Raw genomic sequence first — 21,059 nt, 5'->3', positions numbered from 1 at the left:
TTGCAGGCACATTTTCAGAAGTTAACAAAGCAGTTTAAATGTCTGCATTTTTAAAACTGTTTTAAAGCAGTTCATGCTGACCATACTGAAAACAGGCCAACTGCTGTTTGTAATGTCTGCAGCGCCAGTTTTTTGACTATGTTGACATAGGAGCGCCTATTAACCGCTCACTCGTGAGGAGCAGGCTTTAAAATGCACAAAATTAGCAGTCAAGCTTGAGACAAAACAGAATGTGAAAGTTCAGTGACAAAGAGATAGCGGTGTTAATAAATGAAGTTCTTTCCAACCAGTACTTTCTCATAAACCATAAAAAAAAGTTTTTTTTATGTACATAGTCCATATAACATAACGTGCAGGCAGAATGCACTCCAAAACTGCCGCAAAAAAGCTTTGTACATTGGGCCCTTTGCATTGAAGAACTCTGATCAGGAGCGGGGGCAAAAAAAGTGTACCGGCCTTTATCATTATTCCATTGTAACTATACTTAATCGAGAAATTAGACCATAATGCAACTTCCAGTCCTGTTTTGAGAGTTTCAGTTCTGTTAGCTCTCACCTCAGACAGTTCTTGGAATTAATAAACATCTCAGTCCTATTCAGTAGGTTCTACTTTGTCATATGTGATAAATAGAGCGAGCAAGGCAGTTTAAGCAGGAATCATTCAAGAGGGACTGCTTACAGTTAAAAAGCTGAAAAAGCTTTTGGAGCTCGCTGACTGAGTCACAGTGAGTCACCGTTCCTGTACAGGGTTTAATCGAATCTCCCACCTTGAGCACACCATGTCCCTAAGTCCAAAACTATATTTGGGACTGTGGCCTCTGGGGGAGAATCCACTGCCTGGCTTAGCAAAGCTAGACCCCACTGCTTAACTCCTTCAGGGGTGTGCACTGGGTGACTGCTCTGTTGCGTAACTGAGATTTCAGTGCCATTGCGGCAGTGCCATTTAATTATCTATTTAAATAGCTAATAATGAAATTCTAGAACTGCGATTCTAGAACATCACCTGTAGTTCTAGAGCCTGGCCACCTGTTCAACAAATCCTGTTCTAAAGGAGCTGGTCTGTTGTTAAATCTAAATGACTGTTTTCTCCCTTCCCCAATTGTAGACCTGTTTGGAGTCTAAAGTTTGCACTGGAGCTATAAAGCTAATGTGGCTAACAAGTAATGGAAGGTTATACCCCACCAATTAGCACAAACTACATGCTGGAATCATCAGACATTTGCTTCAAACTGTGTCAAGTTGTCAAGTAATTATGTAGTTTGAGGTTTTGTGCATTTTAGTAGATAACAGTATGTTATACAGTGCCAGAAACCAAATTAGCAAATCTATTGGAGATTACAACTCAGTGTGGTGAGTGTGTGATGATTTAGGCATGCTGTTAGCACCATATTTCATTACTTGTGAGCCACATTAGATAGCTGCAGCACAGACTAAAGAAGCAAACATCAGACACTTAATGTCTAGTCTAATTGAATACAATTGGGGGGCACAGCTTTCTTTTTTTTTGCCAAACTGTTTTTTATGATGCCATTTCAATGATGGTTGTTCTGTTTTTGCAGCCCAGCTGGGAGTTCCTGGAGAGTCAGGAGATGTGCGGCCCGCGCCACCCTCACCAGCTGCCTGCCCTGCCCCCTGGCTGGGAGGAGAGGCAGGACAACCTGGGACGCACCTACTACGTCAACCACGAGAACCGGACCACACAGTGGCACAGACCCACTATGCAGTAAGACCAACGAGCAGTTTTTATTTGAGGAACAGAACGTGAGAGGGAGTGCGTTACTAACTGCTGTCACATAGACAGCGTGTATGTTGCAGTAATTTATTTAAGTTATTTATTTGTCTGACTAACACAGAGTAAACATAATCATAGAAGATTCCTAAAAAGATTGCACCAAAGTTTTATATTCTTTTTGTGAGTTGGGTAACCATGCAGTTACTCAGCTAAGCTCCAGTATGCATGGACTTGACCTTGGTGTGAAATATGCTAGTAATGGTTTATCTATAGAGATGGCACAGTACCACTGATTTATTTATCTGATGTATTATCTGATAAACATATTCACTCATTAGACATTTCACTGAATTCAATATTCAGTATTGACCAACACTCATCAGACATTTCTTGTTTAAAAACAGCTAAACTAAGTAATTGAAACACTTCACTGAAGATGAGCACCAAAAAATATTATACGTAATTATACTTTAACTACTCAAATACACTACGAACCTCTCAGGAATAACAACACAGCTAACAACATCACATCACACAGTGTGCTGTTTCATCTAGGGTTAGGCGATATGGCAAAAATATAACATCACAGTACTTACAGACACTTTCACGATACACGATACTAATTACAATATTTTGACAAACAGATACAATGCCTAGCACTGCTACATGTAGATCTACCATCATAGACTCTGGGTACATTGATTTCTGTTCAGCGTTACACATACTGCACTGCACTAATCCAGGTAAAGAAGACTAATTATGCTCTTCTTTGAATGAAACATGCAGTCGGTCAGTGTTCTTTAAGTATGGACGAGATCCACAATATGCTCAGAAAATCCCATATTCATACTGCCCACCCCTGATTTCAGCATAGATGTGTTTCAGGATTGGATCACATTCATTCTTTTATCCTCCAACATCCCATCCAGACCTTTCTGCTGCTCTCAGCCCAAATCAGACACCAGATTTTAAAATTTTCAATATGTAAACTTGTACTTGTATTATCGCATTACATATAAATAAGTAAAGTTTTATAAAGTCAGGTTACAGTTGAAAATGAGCCAGATAGTGGAAACTGGCACATTTGCCTTTAGGTTTATTAATGTGCTTGTCCCAAATATGTAATCCCTGATATATTGTTGGTGTCTTTTTCTTTTTTCACATGACTTTAAAATGCCAGTTGCCTTTTCTGTTATGTCAAAATATCATGACGAATGGGCCAATGTGCATATTTCTCCTATTCTTAAATCTTATTGTGAGACGCTGTACAAATATGGGTGTCTCACAGCGTGCTTATGATGTAAGGCTGCCCCCTGCAGGTGGAATATGTCTTGACATTGATACTGTTTAAGTAAAAGACGAATATTTTTTGAAAATCTGGTATAGATTAGTAATACAAAATTTGACAAAAAAATGTCAGTACCTGAGGGGAAACAGGTGTGTGTTTATTTATTTACTTTACTGTGCTAAATTTGTGCTGTAGGGACGCACAGAGAGAGTCAGAGCAGAGGCAGAGCACTCACACCCAGCACCCATTTATCACACGAAGACAGATCTCTGAACATGAGGAGAGCAATGACCGCAGAGAGTCGCCTGAGGTATGTGTATACAAATGTATATGCACATAAATGCACATAAATAAGCACATCTGCATGTGAACATACACCTGGGATTTTTAACATCTGCACAGTTGGCACAGCTGTTCCATGTTTCTGTTCTGCATTCACAATGGTGTGTATGTGTGTCTGTATGTGTGTAGAGCTGGGAGATTATCACTGAGGATGATGGAACTCTGTACAGTAGTCAGAGCCAGATTTCCCCTCCTCCTCCCCACTCCCCACTGGAATACACTTCTTTCTGTGAGGAGTTCTGCAGACTGCAGACCGGCAATGAGAGACGCACTTCACTCACGGTGAGCACACACACACACACACACACAAAACTATTATTATTGCAGATCACATATCACATATTAGCTATTTGCACATACACACATTGCACATGTAAACATTGCATTCAAAAGGCATTTAAAAGTTTAAAAATGCTTTAAATAAAATAAAACCAGTTTGGTTGCAAAATAAATGTATAAAATGATTCTAAAATACTATCCTATGTCCCTTCACAGTTTGAAATAATTAGCAGGACACTAGAAAGCTGTAAATGATGAAGAAATGATATACAGAGCCGTGGAAGATTCTAAAACTTATTATTAAGTTATTATAAAATTAATATCTAGAATTCATTATATTTCACAAGTAGAGAGGAAAAAAACATAAATAGATCATTACAGTATATCACAGTGATGTATACCATATTACAGTCAGTGTTTTTCTTGTTTATAGAATTCTTAAAATATTGAATGAAATTGAAACTAAATGTAAGAAGAGGTGTTTCAAGGCATATACACCACGGGAGACCTAGCAGGGCAGTTTCTTCATCTCATTTACTTGTGTTTAAAAATGGACAGTGATTCACACTAAGAAAGCAAATTTGTGAATCCATGCGTATGTGTTTGTGTTTTAGCCGCAGGGTCATGGCAGTCGGAGAGGGAGTGCCCAGATGCTGACCGTAGAGGAGCACCCAGTCCATCCTGTGGTGAGTCCAGCTAGTAACATTCAAAATTTTGTCCTAAAAATTCCTTTTCTTCTCCTTTTCTACTAAAGGTTTTAATATGTAATGTTGATTATGGTAAAGAAAATTAAACTCTTCACACTTCTGGTTCCTATCACCACCACTGTGAACAATTGCACTTGCTAAGTTTCTCTAAAACAGAGCATTTTACACCTGAATGCATTTGTTTACATCTTAACCATTTAATTATGCCAAAGAGTATATTTGTACTTGTATTTTATTTATTAGGGGTGAAGAAGGGAGGCATGTTTGTAACTGCTTGTAAATATAGATTTTTAAAATTATTTTGTTTAAACTACACACTTACGAGTCATATCTCACCCTGAAGCAAGAGTCCTATTTTTAAACCTACATGAATTCTTCTATTAAAGTCCTCTCTCTCTCCCTCCCTCCCTAGATGCTGCCCACTACCCCAGGTCTGCCCCCTGGCTGGGAAGAGAAGCAGGACAGTAAAGGCAGAATTTATTACATCAACCACAACAGCAGAACCACCACTTGGACCCGGCCTCTCGTCCAGGTATATTTTTCAAGCAAATCACAGCCACATAGACGGTGACTAAAAAACGAGGTGAAGAGTCTCACAGGTTTAATGTTAGATCAAGCTTTTAGCATAATCAGTTAGTTAAAATATCAACTACACTACCTAGATCAGCAACTCCAAGCAGCCTCATTTATTGAATCAGTTGAATGCTTCTGATATAATCTCAGTAAAGATGGAAAACTCTGGCCAAAATGAAGCATGTTACTATCACAACATCTGTTGTAAACATGTCTACTGACCACTTAAAGGAAGGCTGTAGTTTAAATAAGTTAAATCCCTTCTAATGATATTTCTTAAAGGTAGGAAGAACTTTGGAAGAACTCCAAGTGCTTAAATGCTGGTTTTAAGCTGAAAATAACTTGTTAATATTCAGTGTTGTTAAAACAGTTAATAAAATTCATTGGGACTTCTAAATGCCAGATAACATTGCTTGCTACTGGACCTTATTTTATTGATAAATGCCAGCTACTTGAATTCTTTTTTCAGTACTAGTTGACTCATGAAAGTGAGCCATTCCCTATACGGTACTCAGACTGTGTGTAGGTTGTTCTTGTTGCTATGGTAACAGTGAGAACTGTCTGAATTCTCTCCTGCAGTTGATTCAGCCGTCTGAGGCAGGTGCGACGGGGGCAGGAGGTGCTACAGGATACCGCTGTCAGAGCCCCACGATCTACGCCCCGCCTCTACTTTCGTCTGACGCCTCGCCCCTGCACTCACCCGCCCCCCTACACTCTCCCGGAGCCCACCATTCACCTGGTCCACACCATTCACCTGGCCCACAGCATTCGCCCGGCCCACAGCACTCGCCCGGTCCGCATGCTCACACACACACCTTCGAGTATGCCGGCTGCATGCCCGCAGGCTGGGAGGTGCGGAGTGCGCCAAACGGACGCCCATTCTTCATAGACCACAACACCAAGACCACCACATGGGTAAGAGCAATGGCATAGTAGACAATATAAAGTTGCCATAGTGGCATAATGGTGTGCATATGCAGGTGTACATCACATACGCATGTCTGATGAGACTGATTTACTGTAAACCCACCTACAAATAGCGAGATGCATTTGTGTTCGTGATTTTCTGTCCAGCTACGAGCCAAATATGCTCCATGTGTTGCACCAGCTTGTATAGTAGCCTGCTAAAACACGGCTCAATGAAAGATAATGACACTGTTTGTGCCTCCCCATTTTCTCTGTGCATACAGGAAGACCCCCGGCTGAAGATTCCAGCTCATATGAGGAGACGGCCCTCACTAGACCCCAATGACCTTGGCCCACTTCCGGTAGGTTAGAATCAACCTAGAACAAGCAGAAAGAGTGGGACACTGTATGTTTTAGACTGTTCATAATTAATTTTTAATTATTGTGTTTGTGTATTGTCTCCTGTAGCCTGGCTGGGAGGAGAGAATTCACAGTGATGGAAGAATCTTCTACATCGACCACAGTAAGCTCTCATCCTCTCTAAGACATGTAAACAGCATGAGATAGACTACACTTAGCTGACCTGTTGAGATGTTACTATAGAAAGGATATAATGAAATGGTTCTACTTTTCCACAGACACCAAGACCACACAGTGGGAAGACCCCAGACTCCAGAACTCTGCCATTACTGGACCAGTAAGTGCTGGGATTTGTAGTTTCCTCCAAACATAATCCTCTTTCCCACTCAAAACCCAACACATTATCAGGATGCTTCTACAAGTAATGTTCGGGCTGCACGTCATTCACATATGCAGCCCTTAAACGGTATTTTATTGGAATGCATGTGCTTATAACATGAAAATCCTGGTAAACACGAGTTGATGTTCTCAGCATAAACAGCTAGTAGCTCCTTCATTTATAAATCATGTACAAAAATGCACTCGTGTGACTTTTTCTTCTTGTAAATACTTCTTTCATTAATTTCCTGAGTATTGTACCAGGTCTCCTCCAGGTAAACTGATGGGTCAACTTTACCAGGCTTTTGATTCCGGCTTGCGTTCACACTTAACCCTTTATGGTAAAATTAAAGGGTAAAAAAGTGCATGTGTGACAGAGGCAATAGACTCTGCCCCAAACACAGACATGTGTTACAGGGGATTTTTTAATGATAGGTTTTCACTGGCAGTATAGACCAGCGTTACTTTACCTGCTCTCCAGGAGAACGTTTTGCCTGCTCTATCACACACAAAGGCCTGAATCAAAGGAAACACTGAATGATTTAGTCTTAAAGCACCAGATGCAGGCGAAGTTTATTCTTTGCCTAAAACACATAGCACAGCCATTAGATCAGACTTCAACTTGTGGTTTTACTGTTTTATTCTAGGCTGTGCCTTACTCCAGAGACTACAAGCAGAAGTATGAGTATTTCCGCAAGAAGCTCAAGAAACCAGTAAGGTCCTTTTTTATTAATTTCAGTGATATTATTATTGCCGTTTTCATATGCTAAAAATAATCAATTTTAGTCAAAATGGATTGTAGGTTTAAATGCTTCTCAACCTCATGTTTCTTTCTCCTTTCATTCTTTTTTCCTTCTCCCCTCTTCCAGGCGGACATCCCCAATCGTTTCGAGATGTCAGTTAGGCGGAACGCTTTGCTAGAGGATTCGTACCGCTGCATTCTGTCCATAAAGCGGACTGACCTACTGAAGGCCCGCCTTTGGATTGAGTTTGCAGGAGAGAAGGGGCTGGACTATGGAGGCGTGGCCCGAGAGTGGTTCTTCCTCATCTCCAAAGAGATGTTCAACCCATATTATGGGCTGTTTGAGTACTCTGCCACGTAAGTAGGTTTTAATTTGAGAAGAGCAGTTTCTGAGTGCAGATTAAAATAGCCAGGGACTAGGTATAATCTGCAAAACATCCAGTGCCACTTCAACTATCTAGAGAAAGCCTTCATACAAAATATGTGCCAGAGGCACCTATCGTTAACAGAAGGACCTGGCTAAACTTTTTTTTTTCATTCCTGTCAGAAAGATAGGGCAAAATTGTCCCCAGTGAAAACTTTTTATTACTTTTATTTTTTATTTTTTTTTAATCAGATTATAATCACTGTTTTGCTATCATCAGTATTACATATTTAACATCAGAAGACACATGTAGGTTCACTGGTGGTTTTGGATAGTAAATAAAATGGTTGCAGACATTGTGACCCCTGGTTCCTATCACCACCACTGTAAAGAAATCTGATTTAGCAAGTTTCTCTACAAATAATCATAATCGTCAAACCACTTTGAGTTGCTTCTTAAAAGAATGTTCTAATTCCTCATCAAGTTGAATGTAAAATTTTTATTCATAACCAAGAATTTTTATGACTACCTTATGACTTACTTGATGTACTTCAGAATAAATGTCTTTTGCCACACCTCTAAATAGGTCTGAATCAGGGTTAGAATAGTAAAATTTTCACTAGTTTTTATTTATTTTTTTTATTTATTTTTCCTTTTGGTTTTTATTTCAGATTAGTTTCAGTTAGTCTTAAGGGTACAGGAATAGTTCTATTTTTGTTTTTATCCTGAGAACAGTGTAAATTTTAGTTTTTATGTAGTTTTAGTTGTAGTTTTTAGTATTATGATGAACGCTGTGGTAGTGGTTTTTGATAAGAGTAGAATAAAATTAGCACAGCAGTAGACTGAGGCCGGCTCGGTTAAGCTTTTATTAAAGACAGTCAAACACAGAAGGGATCTGCTTCTGAACTCTCATTTACACACTGAAAAAATGAAAAATAAAAAGGTTTTTTTCTCAATTTTCTCAGTTTGCAGTGGACGTTTTTATTTTGATTTAGTTTTCATGTTTTTGGAAACTTTTTTTTTCACTGCTTGTTTTCATTTAGTAATAGTTTTAGTTAACTGTAATAACCTTGATCTGAATGAATGAATGAATGAAGGAATGAATGAATGGATGGATTCAAAGTGTATTCTGGTGGTTTTGCAGGGATAACTACACACTACAGATCAACCCCAACTCAGGCCTCTGCAACGAGGATCATCTCTCTTACTTCAAATTCATCGGGCGTGTCGCAGGGATGGCTGTCTACCATGGGAAGCTCCTGGATGGTTGGTGGAGGCTTGCTACTTTAAAAATATTGGCATTTGATATACGCAACATATTTCCGAAATAGGGAAACAAGCTGTTTTTTTCATTTAAATCAGTCAACTACCAACATATACACTGGCTCCAAAACATATTTGGACATTTAGGCCATACATATAAATTTATAAAGTTCATTGCACGAGAATATCTTTGAATGCTTCTGAGTTCATGATCCTATCGATGAACACAAGCTCAGAGACAGCTCTGTAAGAAAAACAGCCCACCTCTATGGTAGTAGCCTTAGAGCAGTCTAGTTGGAGTTCTACTTTCTCTACTAGTTCTCACTACCAGTGGTTGGCAAATTTTTTTTTCTAGACAATTTTGGGGCCACTGTAACTTAACCAAATAATTTTTTCAGTTTGCAGTGCTGTACTCTAGACCTTCATGGTCTTCATGGCTGATGATAATAAGATATTTTTGTTTCCAGATGTTTGTTCTGTAGTGTAATTAACTAGTTTTCTGTGTTATTTATTCATTTATTTATTATTTGTCCTTCACAGCATTCTTCATTCGTCCATTCTACAAGATGATGCTACAGAAGCCAATCACATTACAGGATATGGAATCTGTGGTGAGTGACAGGGCTGCATAACCAGTCAACATCAGCTTTAACTTTGCATCATCATTGTTTTACTTCCTCATAGTGTGACGTATGAAGGAATTTGGGGAATAAAGTACATTTTACAGTTTTAGTGTTACACTTTGTTGCATAACAGTACTATTTCACTGAAATATTTGTGTGTGTGTGTGATACTGCAGGACAGCGAATACTTTAACTCTCTGAAATGGATCCTGGAGAATGACCCCTGCTGATCTGGACCTCCGGTTCACCATCGATGAAGAGCTCTTTGGACAGGTATGGCTGATCTGAGACCAGTTTTGTAAGTTTTTTTTTTTTCGATAATGGGTTGAGATCAAGGTTTGATTATAGGGACATCCAGACAATTTTTCAAAATGTTATTAAATGGTTAAGATGTAAACAAGAATTTCAAAGCGGTTTGATGTAAAGTTGTCCATTCTAGAGAATTTGGCAAGTCAGAATTGTTTACTGTGGTGGTGATAGAAACCAGATGTCTGAAGAGTGTAATGCTTTTAAATGCTCCCTCACAGAAATTTGTTTCATGAAATGGTTATGAATATCCTGGATAGTAAATAAAACGACTATATTTGTGTTGAAGACATTGTGACCCCTGGTTCCTGTCACCGCCACTGTAAAGAAATCTGAGTCAGCAAGTGTCTCTACAATTAGCCACTTCACATTAAACAACATTCATTCATTCATTCATTCATTCATTCATTTATTCATTAATACACACAAACATTATGCAGATCTGAAACTGGCTGGATAGCTGTTATTGTTTAGCAAAAACCTTCCATACAGTATGACTCCTCAATCAAAAGCTGAAAATAAAGTGGACCGTCTTGTAAATTTTGCAGACTTGACTTTATTACACTGGCCAGTGGTGCTATCCCCCCAAAAAATAGAAGGGAATGGGAGGGAATCTTACAGATTAGCTGTTAGTTATTGGGTGTTTATTGCGTTCAACTGACCATGCTCTTAACAGCTTGTTTGTTTTTCACAGACGCACCAGCATGAGCTGAAGCCAGGGGGCGCTGACATCATCGTCAATGACAGCAACAAGAAGGAATACATCCAGTAAGCTCTACCAGTCCCTCACACACCATCAGAATCTGCACATTTTGACTGCAGAGTTTTCAAACATGGTTAATTTAATTAATTATTTATTAAGGATATTAATAAACAATTATCAGTGATTCATCACTGTAACATCTGACCATGATGACCAAATTTGATCAAGGCCAGAGATATTTTAGCAGAGAATGTAATTTTATACACGAGTAATGACTCTGGATCTGACAGATGGGTAATACACTATGTTCTGATTTCCAGCCTTGTGATGCAGTGGAGATTCGTAAACCGGATTCAGAGGCAAATGACTGCCTTCAAGGAGGTAAACTCACATGATTCACTGAATATGATTGCATTTTTTTGACTGAATGCTATTTTCTTTAAATCAGCTCCCCAAAGCAGCTCTACAGTGCTTAAAAACTGTAGCATTTTCAATGAGACTTTTTTTCATGTCAAGGAAAAGTGCTACTTGTTGCTTAATGAAGTTTAGTGAAAGGCTGTATAGACCCCATGGGCCTTATATATTCCAAGACTGTCCTAGCTGTGCATTAAAAGCACCCTAGCTGTTGAATACAAAGCTCTGGATCAGAGCTGTGCATCTCATTCTGTCTCTCTTCATCCCTCACAGGGCTTTTATGAACTCATCCCACAGGATCTGATCAAGATATTTGATGAGAATGAGCTGGAGGTGAGTACTGCTGCTGTGGAGGGATGAATAACATTTCTTATTTGCTTTGCAAGACAATGTAATAATGCCTTTTTCTCTCTCAGTTGCTGATGTGTGGTTTGGGAGATGTGGATGTTAATGACTGGAGAGAGAACACCAAGTATAAAAATGGATATGGGCCCAACCAACCAGTCATCCAGTGGTTCTGGAAGGTGAGCATGGCTCTATCTGCACTATAGAATCTGACCCTGGTCTTTCACTAGCTGATATGCCTCTGGCTTGTCAGCACTAGAATGTTTCAGGCAGGTTAAAACGATGTTTTGGCCGAAAATGAAACGCCGCTTTCCTCCTTATATACAACGTTGTTGATATGCCAATACCTGTTTGGTGTCTGAAGTTGTTCTGGCTCAGGTGCAAAACCAGAGAAGCAAATTTCACCAAATATGTCTTGGCTGATTGACTACATTTGGAGTAAGAAGAGAATTAAAAACAATTTTTTGGCTGAAGCATTGCTTTAACCTTTCTGGTGAGTATGTAAAAGTGATTTTCTTTATCAGCTCCATAATGGATTTATATTTCCCTCTCTCTCTCAGACTGTTCTGCTGATGGATGCCGAGAAGCGGATTCGCTTGCTCCAGTTTGTGACGGGCACCTCCCGCGTGCCAATGAACGGCTTTGCCGAGCTCTATGGTCAGTCCCTCCCCTCTGTCTTCTTTCTCATTTTAAAACAGCTAAATGTAATTTTCATGGACCGTTACCTACAGTGTGCCACTGCCTGCTGCTGATATAGACTAAACTCCTTACTTGGGAGTGTTGAGTCTGCATGGTCTTTTGAATATATGATTTAGGAACAACTAAAAGAGCTATGCTGACCCACAAAGGTCAGCAACAACTTAATGTTTTATATAGATTAATGAGGTTAAAGTTTTTTAAAGTTTCATAAATGTCTCTTGATTGCTCTCATATGTAGCTACTGTGCATGGAGACACCACAGAACAAAAGCTCAGTAAAAAGCTCTAAAGATCAGTATCGAGCTCTGTGGAGCAGTGAGAGATTGATTATTAATTTGTAAAAATGTTTAATGATGAATGCTTTTGTTTGTTGTTTAGGTTCGAACGGGCCGCAGTTATTCACTATAGAGCAGTGGGGCACCCGGGACAAACTGCCCCGAGCGCACACATGGTGAGTATCGCTCAGTATAGTCTGTCTATAATATGAAACATGATAATATATTATTGTTACAGGTCTACAAAATATGCCATTTATAATATTTTTATTACTTATAATGAGGTTGTTATTATTATTATTATTATTATTAGTAGTAGTAGTAGTAGTAGTAGTAGTATATTAACATATATTGCTAACAAAAGTATTACTTCCACTCCTAACACTATTATTGTTATTATTATTCTTCTTCTTCTTATTATTATTATTACTACTAATGTAATTATTTTATTATTGGTAGTAATTATCATCTCTCTCTCTCAGCTTTAACCGCCTGGATCTGCCTCCATACGAGTCGTTTGAGGAGCTTCGAGAAAAGCTGAATATCGCGATAGAGAACGCGCAGGGCTTCGACGGGGTCGACTAGGAGAGGACCTGTCTGGCTGCAGCCACAGTGCTACCATGGAGACAGGATCCCAGCTGACTGGGCGTGAGAGTTAAACGGGTGTAGCGGGCGGCTCGAGCGATCGGGTGTTCTGCTGTGAACGTTGCAGTGGAACGCTGCTCTGAGTTTAAGCATTCAGTGTCTGAAGAAGCCTGAATTTTCTCCTGTCGAGGGAAAACCCTGAATGATATTACTACTTAAGGCTCTGTATCATGAGCTTATATCTACGAAGTTTACAGAAAATGAAGTTTTTCTATCGTACATCCAAGTCCAAATAACTATGTATGTATGAACACAAAAGGTTCTAACGTATGTATTTCGGCACAAAGAATTATATCTTGCACATTTGTATACGTTTGTAAGCTTGTAAGCTTTTTGATGTATGTTCTATATACAGATGATGATGTGAGAAGGGTGCACTGTCTGCAGAATATCTTCAGTGATTTTTACACTTCAGCAGCCTGTAAAACATGCTCTATCGTTTTCAGTTGTTCTATGGATTCGGGGCTTTACAAAAAATTTGCAAGTCATGATATCGCTGTTGATATTGAGAATATCTTTTGGCAGTGTTTTAATTGAAGTGTTCACCTGTGTTGCCTCCATCTCAGGTTTTGGTGGCAGTATTCACTTAAGACACTCGTGTGTCCTTTTTTTCTCTTGTTCTTGGTAATTTATTCTTTATACTCGCGTTAAAATTGCGTTTACATTAACTTTGTTTACCGGTGGCCCACTTTAGAAAACTCTAGATCTAAAGTCTAAACTTTTCTCTTAATATCTGATTTTAATTTTGTACTTTTTGAGGGTCTTTCCTTCTTTTTTTCTTTTAAAGAACTTCTTTTAAGTCTTAACTGTTGATTTTTGCCAGTGATTCAATCATTCGATCTTTGTGTTTGATTTTGGGAGTAATCCTCTGCTTCACCTGTTTATCAAACGTGGGTAAATGTTTACATGAAAACATTGCTGAACGTATGCACATTTCTTTCTTTCTCTCTCTCTCTATCTCTATCTCTCTCTCTCCCTCTCTCTAGCTCTCTCTAGCTCTTCTACTTTATATGACTGTTAAATTTCAATGCCTTCATCTTGTCGTCTTGTATAAGCGATCAAATGTTTAAATCTTTAAGTGAATCCTTATGCTTTTCTTAAAAGTCTAGACTCTAGAGTTTATTGTATATTTAGAAGCTATAACAGAATAGTCTACCCTTTATCCTGAGGATCAAACTGTTTTGGCGCTCCTTAAAAGTAACTCATTTTTTTTTTAAATTGATTAATTTAAAGAGAAAACATGCCTTTAATCTGGAATATAAATCATAATGGTTTAATCGGGTCACATGCCAGTGTTTATGGCAACATATTTTGGGGAAGAAATAAAAATAAATAAATGGAAATGTCTCTTCTTATCTGTGTAGATTTATTTATTTATGTGTTTTTTGAAGGTTTAATCTTCTGGCAGTGAAGTGAAGTGGTGAAGGACTTTGAGGTAAACATGCTTTTCAACCAGAAGAGGGAGCTTCACTCCAAACTTTAATAATACACAGCGTTTCTTCATTTAAGAAATAGTTCTTCCATACATGCTGATGTTTATAATAATGAATGGGAGCTAGTGCTTTCCAGTTAGCATGATTTCATTTAAACAGCAGGGCCTGTTTTTTTTTTTTTTTTTTTGCTTTTTTTGTTTGTTTTTTTCCTTCACCGAAAAACTTGCTGCAGCTGATCAGATCCATTTCATTAGTATGTTTCCTTCTCCAAGTACAAAACAAACTTCAAACAGACCTGCTGTGAGCTAAAACTTTAGTTCTTATAAACACTGTGTCACTTGATTAAAATATGCCTATACACTTTTTAAAAAGAAGATTCCTCGTGGGTTCTTTAGTAAAGGGAATGGTTCTATATGGAACCATCTCATGCTTAAATCGGTCTTTACATGGTGAAATGGTTCTTCAGGTTGACGGAGAACATGTTGTATATGGTTCTGTATAGAACCTTTTTGAAAATAGTTCTATATTGCGCCAAAAATGTTACAAGCTTGTTACAATGGCAGAACCTTTTTTTGCTATATAGAACCACATACAACACATTCTCCATTAATCTACGGTTCTATACAGAACTCATGATTCTAAATAAAACCTTTGTTGTTACTAAAGAACCTTGAAGAATCATCTTTTTTAAGAGTGTAGGACGTAATATCTTTAATGTAGTTTGCTAGATATGTGCAATGTCTTCATGTCCTTGATTCCAGATAATGGCTAAAGTAGAAGTAAAAGTGTAAGTACCTTCCCAAAAAACAACATGGTCAGACAGAACAGACTTTTTTCCGTTCTTGGTTTAATAGCACCTCATTTTAAAATGCACAAAAATATGAGCTCATAAAACTACTTAAAATTACCATGTTCTGCATTTTCTTGCATTTATTTTTTCCCCTGAGGTCCACATAATACATCTGTGTGGTTTTAAGCACCAAAACGGTCATAATTCTTTTTTACATGAGCATTTTCCAGCCTTAGAACTTGATCCCTTAGAATTAAACAATGTTTTTGTCACTGTGCTTTTAAGACTTGATCTCTGTTCTGACTGGTTGCTTTGTACTGTACCTCATTCAAAAATCAGTCTAAGCTGAAACACTCTTTATAGCTTTTGTGTGAATGGGCGGGGCTAAACTGTTGTACTGTGAATGGGCAGATGTATCTAAATGAGTTGGTTTTCCTGACATCACAAAAATACTTAGTTCAAGGTGGGTTTTTTTGGGACTCAGTGTCCATATGTGGACTGTATAGACTATGGAGGGATATGGGCCGTTTAAGGATTGAGTAATTTACAGCAATGCAGTGGAACTTCTTAATACCTCCTGCCTCTTTAAGTCTGTTAGGCTTTTTTTCCCCTTTTGTCTAAAATAAAATGCTAAAGATACAAAGTCATAAATGTGACCAATCACAGAGCAGTACAGATTGTGTCGCGAACACAACACAAAGAACTTAAACAGAAAAAGCAATTAGGAACTAAATATTAATGATTAAAACTGAGCAAAAATAAGTAGATCACATTCTTCACTTCACCTTACATAAAAATATTAGGCCTATCGTCTAAATTTACTAATCCCTAAGAATTGTGCTTGAGCACATGTGGTCAAGTAAACAGAACTAGTTACTGCCCACACTTGTGTGATTTTAAATTAATAGTTTCGAACAATATAGATTAATATAATCATTTATTAAAGTAATGAAGAGATTTAGAACAACTAGAAAGAGCATTTCCTGAACACAATGCGGTTTGATTGCACAGCTTAAGTAATTTCCATGTGGTTGCTAGGGTGCTGCTAAGTGCTTGCTATGGTATCTTTGGTGGCTGGTAAGGTGCTGCTAAGCGGTAGCTATGTTGTCTTTGATGGTTAATTTGGTGTAGCTAGGTGGTTGCTATGGTACCCAATGTAGTTGCTAGGATGTTGCTACACTGTTAGAAACAAAGGTTCTGTGCAGGTACATTTTTCATTCATCACCCTCAAAGGTAAACAGTGGTTTTAAGGTACGTTAAATAAGTTTTTCCAGGTGAAAAGTTCGTATTTGTACCTTTCATAACCTAAAGTTTTAAAACAGAACACTAAAATAAAAAGCCTGGAGACGAGGCGGGGTGTGTGGAGTCAATACAACTTATCAGTTCAATAGATTATGGTGCAATTATGTTCCCTGAATAAAGGTACTGGGATGTACCCTTGAAGGAACCACCCCAGTGACAAGAGGTACAGCCCCAGTAACAGTTTCCTACCTTTTTTAGGTGGTGGTTCTTGGTGGTTCTTTGGTATTGTTAGTGGTTACAAAGACATTTCTAGGTGGTTGCTTAAGTATCCCAGGTGGTCATTAAGGTGTTTCTGGCAGTTACTCAGGTGTTGCTATGTGGCTAATGTGGTTGCTGGGGTGTTACTAGGTGGTTGCTATGATATCCCAGGTGGTTCCTATGGTGTTGCTAGGTGGCCACAGTTGTGTTCCAGGTGACTGCTATGTGTTGTAAAGTGGTTGCTGTGGTGTCCTAGGTGGTTGGTGTTGTTAGGTGGCTACTATGGTATCCTACATGGTTAATAGAGTGTTGCTTATGTATTTGTATCATTGTGACGTAAGTGATGTAAGCAATGAAAGCACAAACTTTTGCCCCACATGAATTCCTATGGGGAAAAAATTGCCATTTTACTCACAATTTAACGTTTATGGTATAAAAACCATCCATTCAAAAAGCTGTATACAAGCACATCATTCCATCATTCAACGGTGTTGATATCAGAAAAAAAGCAGGATGGGTTAGAGGATAAAAATCTGGCAGAACAATAAGAAAAAAAGAAGGAAAAGAAGAAATAAATAATAGTGTTGCATGTGGATTTTTCTCACTAATCATAGGTAGATTATATTCTTTGGTAAGAATGAAACTCCTCAGCAAGTGATAAACTTTTCAGTAAGTGTGAAAGTCACTCAGGCTTAAGGAATCTGTAACAGCTAATCTGAGTCAAAGCCCATACAGCCATCCAGCTCAGTGTCCAAGCTCATTGCAGTATCGTCCCTCTGAGGGATGTTTCAAAGCACAGGGAGGCCCATTCATGAAAGCAGTGAGTGACACGGCTCTTGTTTTCTCTTCTACTCTCCTCTACCATCCCCCAATCTTCCCTCTCCCTCTCTCTCTCGCTCTCTCTCTTATCCCACCCCTAGCCCAGAGGTCAGGTGACAGGTCACATACACTCTCCCATTCTGCCTCTTAGGCCCTGAAGGGTCAGTGGGGGAAGGTCTTAGGCAGGGGGTGGGCTCTGGTCAGTTGACTGACACTTTCTCCTGACCAATAAGTAGGTTTGTGCACATGGGTGCCGGATCTCCTTTCCTTAAGCAAAGGGTTGATTATGACTATTGCTTGTATTGATCTATATTAGCATATTGGCAGCTGTAGAGGCCAAACTCAATCACTTTCACACAGGCAGGTCGTGATAAATAAGGATTTATACTGATGAGATATTTTGGATGGTTTGCTGTAAAAATCAGTGCAAAACTGTCCTCAAGGAAAAGTCTTGTTATTGCAATTAAAAATAACAAAGTAAACGTAGATATCAAAAACAAACTTGATTTAAAAAAAATATCTGTACTGAGCTCCTTATATAATTGTGGTGGTACATTTAGCCTCCATTAATATATAAACTGAGGTTTGTTAGGTTCTATTCTTCTCCTTTTGAATACTTTTAGCCTAAAATAAAATGCTAAAGCTCCAAGGTGAGAGTTGTGAGCAACAGTAAAACAGTCCTGGGGCCAAAACAACAAAACAGAATAAAATTTAACCTAAAAAGAATTACGAAATAAATGTTAAAAGTACTTTACTTTCCTCACTATAATATTGAGATGGTAAATATTGTTGCTGTTGGAACAAAACCTTGTATCTCCAAAATGGTAATTTTACAAGAGAAGAAAAAAACATACTTTATGAACCAGAATTTATTCCAAGTCATTTTGGGCTGTTTCTTTTGGTCCATTCATCCTGAAATTTACACACAATGTAAAGGCCAACAGATTTTCAAATTACATCAAAAACAGAAAAGCAACAAAAATGGAGATACAAGGTTTTGTTCCGAAAGCAGCGATATGATCATTTGAAAATACTCAGAAAAGTACAAATTAATCAAGACTGTTCATAAGTACATGGAGTACGTTCTTATGAGTTAAAGGGCCACTCTGGCCAAAATTAAAAATGTAAGCATAGCTACATCTGTTGTAAACATGTCCACTCACATCCTACAGCAGTGCTGCAGTAGTCTCTCGAGTTAGATTTTCTTGTTTAAAGACTAAGAAAACCCCCTTCTGATGATGTATCTTGAAGGTGGGAGACACTTTTCTGAAAAATTTCAACTGCTTTGTGGCTGTTTGAAATGTTTCTATTTTCCTGTAGGTAGCATTTAGTTGAATCACTAGAGCCGAATTTCACATCTATATTTAGGCCTCCACATCAAAGCTACATTAGAGGATTTCTTGATTTCCATGTTGGGTGGGGCAGGGAGTCGAGAGGTGGCTCTCCAATGTTTGTATGAAATTCTTTTGCATAATGCATGCTGGGTACTATAGTGTGAGAACACTGATGGATAGAAACACAAAAAGTAAACAAAATCATGAATTCTGTGGAAACTGAAGAGGCTGAGTGATACAAAGCTGCCCAGCAAAACATTACATAACATGACAAATAACATGTTAAATGCTAATTTTAGGTGCCCCTTTACATCCTTGATTAATAGACCTGTCTGCATTTGTGTTTTTGGTCAGTGCAGTTATGTCTAAAATTATGTTGAAAAAGACACATATATGACATAAAGCCTTCGAACAATTGAATCTAAGGCAAATCAACTCCTTGAAATTCCAGGATTATTACATACTAAGGTTTATTATTCAGTAACTACAGGGACTTCAATGCAAACTGACTGAGCTGTTGAGCTGGTTGAGGTAATGTTTTAGGTTATGGAAGTGTGTAATAAAACTTTGGCCCTGCCGGTGGGCCCTGGACATGTAAGGGGTTAAAGTAAAATTACTTTCTGAGAATATAACAAGGGCTTGATTTGATACCATCCCCAAAGGTAAAAAAAAATGCTATAAATTACTCACCTGTATGTCCCCTTTGGATTAACAATGTTTACTCTATATGTTAGCATTTAATATGTCTGTTTTCGCTATTTGAATTCTATCCATAGTAAAGATTTACACACCAGGTTGCTTTCGATGTTTTGGGAGTTCTTAGGTTAAGCCATGTCAATAGAAATTACAATCTCAGACAAATACTGAACTTTGTTTCATGTCGTCGCTTTTGTGATTTTTTCTTTTTGCATCATGTGAGCTCAACAGCTGTCCATTACATTGTGTGAACATTTCATGATGATCGGACCAATAGAAATGCCCCAAAACTGCTTGAAATAAAATATGTTTCCATTAACTTACACTGAAAGTAAAGAAAGTTTTTGCCCTCTCCTTTAAAGTTACCATTTTGGAGATACTATTTTACAGCAACAATATAAACAAAAAGACATCTTAACTGAAGTATAAGATGAGAGATATATGCACTAAAAACTGTTACAGTTTATAACTATTTTAATCCACCAGCCCAATTTCTAACCTTTTGACCACTGGCTAGAACCTCATCCTTGTTTGTGCTGGTTTGAGATATAAGCTTATAAATTGGCTTAAAAGACATAAGCCATAATAACCTTGTATTGGATTGATAGTATAAGGTTGCACATCCTATATAATTTCCATAAAGTGACTGTGGGAAACCTACCGTTTCTTGCTGAACAGACATCGGATCACAGGATAAGCCTGTACCGCATGGCGAAGCACGGCACAGCTGGGCCTTTTGTCCGGCTGGTCAGAGGGTCTGGAGGGCAGAGGCAGCGAAAGGGAGGTCACTCTCCTCCTCCACCAATCAATATTTCTGTGCCCTGTACAGATGTCCAGCTGCCCTTATCGATAAGGCCACGAGCCAGTTATTATGCTGAAACACACACAGTCATGAACAGCTGAGTTTGTGTACTTGGTCATGACTTGGGAGGAGAAAGTGTGAGTTAAGTCTGAGTTAAGGCCAAACTCAGTCAAACCAAAAAATGATGTAGTTCTTTAATTACCCATCTTCCTACACAAGCAGAAACATGTACATTTTAGTACATTTAACTTAAAAATACTTATTATTTTCATTTTTGTTCATGACACTACACATGGCCTAGTTCCAGCACAGAAAACTACAAAAAATAAAAGGCTGTCTGTCTTGGATTTACAACAGGATTTGACATGTGCTCAGTATGCCTAGCTTCAGTTTTAGAGCACTGCAAGATCACTATTTTATGAATTATAAAGCATGCAAATTACATTTTATGTACGCTAAGTGGAATGCAAATTGTGCTGTGCAAATAAAATGAATTTAAAATATATTTCTTATTTCCCTGCGATGGACTGGCGACCTGTCCAGGGTGTATCCTGCCTTCCACCCAATGACTGCTGGGATAGGCTCCAGCTCCCCCCGCGACCCAGAAGGATAAGCGGCTTAGAAGATGTGTGTGTGTATTTCTTTTTTTTTTTTTGTATATGATGACAGGCTACATGTTCCCTAATCAATCAACAAGCCCACTGTCGACTCATTCTTAATAATGTATTTTATAAAACATTAAA

At 38.3% G+C, this 21,059-nt stretch overlaps 1 protein-coding gene across 1 annotated transcript in view; it reads left to right on the top strand.

Moving 5' to 3' along the window:
• The window catches only part of nedd4a (NEDD4 E3 ubiquitin protein ligase a), a 46,739-nt gene extending 32,445 nt beyond the window's left edge, over positions 1-14,294 (top strand). Inside the window, 22 exon segments of the mRNA XM_036584854.1 lie at positions 1,559-1,722; positions 3,215-3,329; positions 3,491-3,643; positions 4,255-4,326; positions 4,760-4,879; positions 5,500-5,835; positions 6,111-6,188; positions 6,295-6,349; positions 6,465-6,523; positions 7,212-7,277; positions 7,434-7,663; positions 8,815-8,936; positions 9,474-9,544; positions 9,733-9,777; positions 9,779-9,829; positions 10,557-10,630; positions 10,886-10,946; positions 11,253-11,312; positions 11,396-11,503; positions 11,885-11,981; positions 12,401-12,473; positions 12,780-14,294. Of these exon segments, the coding sequence (XP_036440747.1) occupies positions 1,559-1,722; positions 3,215-3,329; positions 3,491-3,643; positions 4,255-4,326; positions 4,760-4,879; positions 5,500-5,835; positions 6,111-6,188; positions 6,295-6,349; positions 6,465-6,523; positions 7,212-7,277; positions 7,434-7,663; positions 8,815-8,936; positions 9,474-9,544; positions 9,733-9,777; positions 9,779-9,829; positions 10,557-10,630; positions 10,886-10,946; positions 11,253-11,312; positions 11,396-11,503; positions 11,885-11,981; positions 12,401-12,473; positions 12,780-12,882 (2,313 nt within the window). The 3' untranslated portion in view covers positions 12,883-14,294.
• The last annotated feature ends 6,765 nt before the right edge of the window (positions 14,295-21,059 follow it).

This window comes from Colossoma macropomum, unplaced genomic scaffold, assembly GCF_904425465.1.
Source record: "Colossoma macropomum unplaced genomic scaffold, Colossoma_macropomum, whole genome shotgun sequence".
Lineage (NCBI taxonomy): Eukaryota > Metazoa > Chordata > Actinopteri > Characiformes > Serrasalmidae > Colossoma > Colossoma macropomum.
The sequence above is the reverse complement of the archived record's forward strand: the minus strand, read 5'-3'. Positions and strand labels throughout refer to the sequence as shown.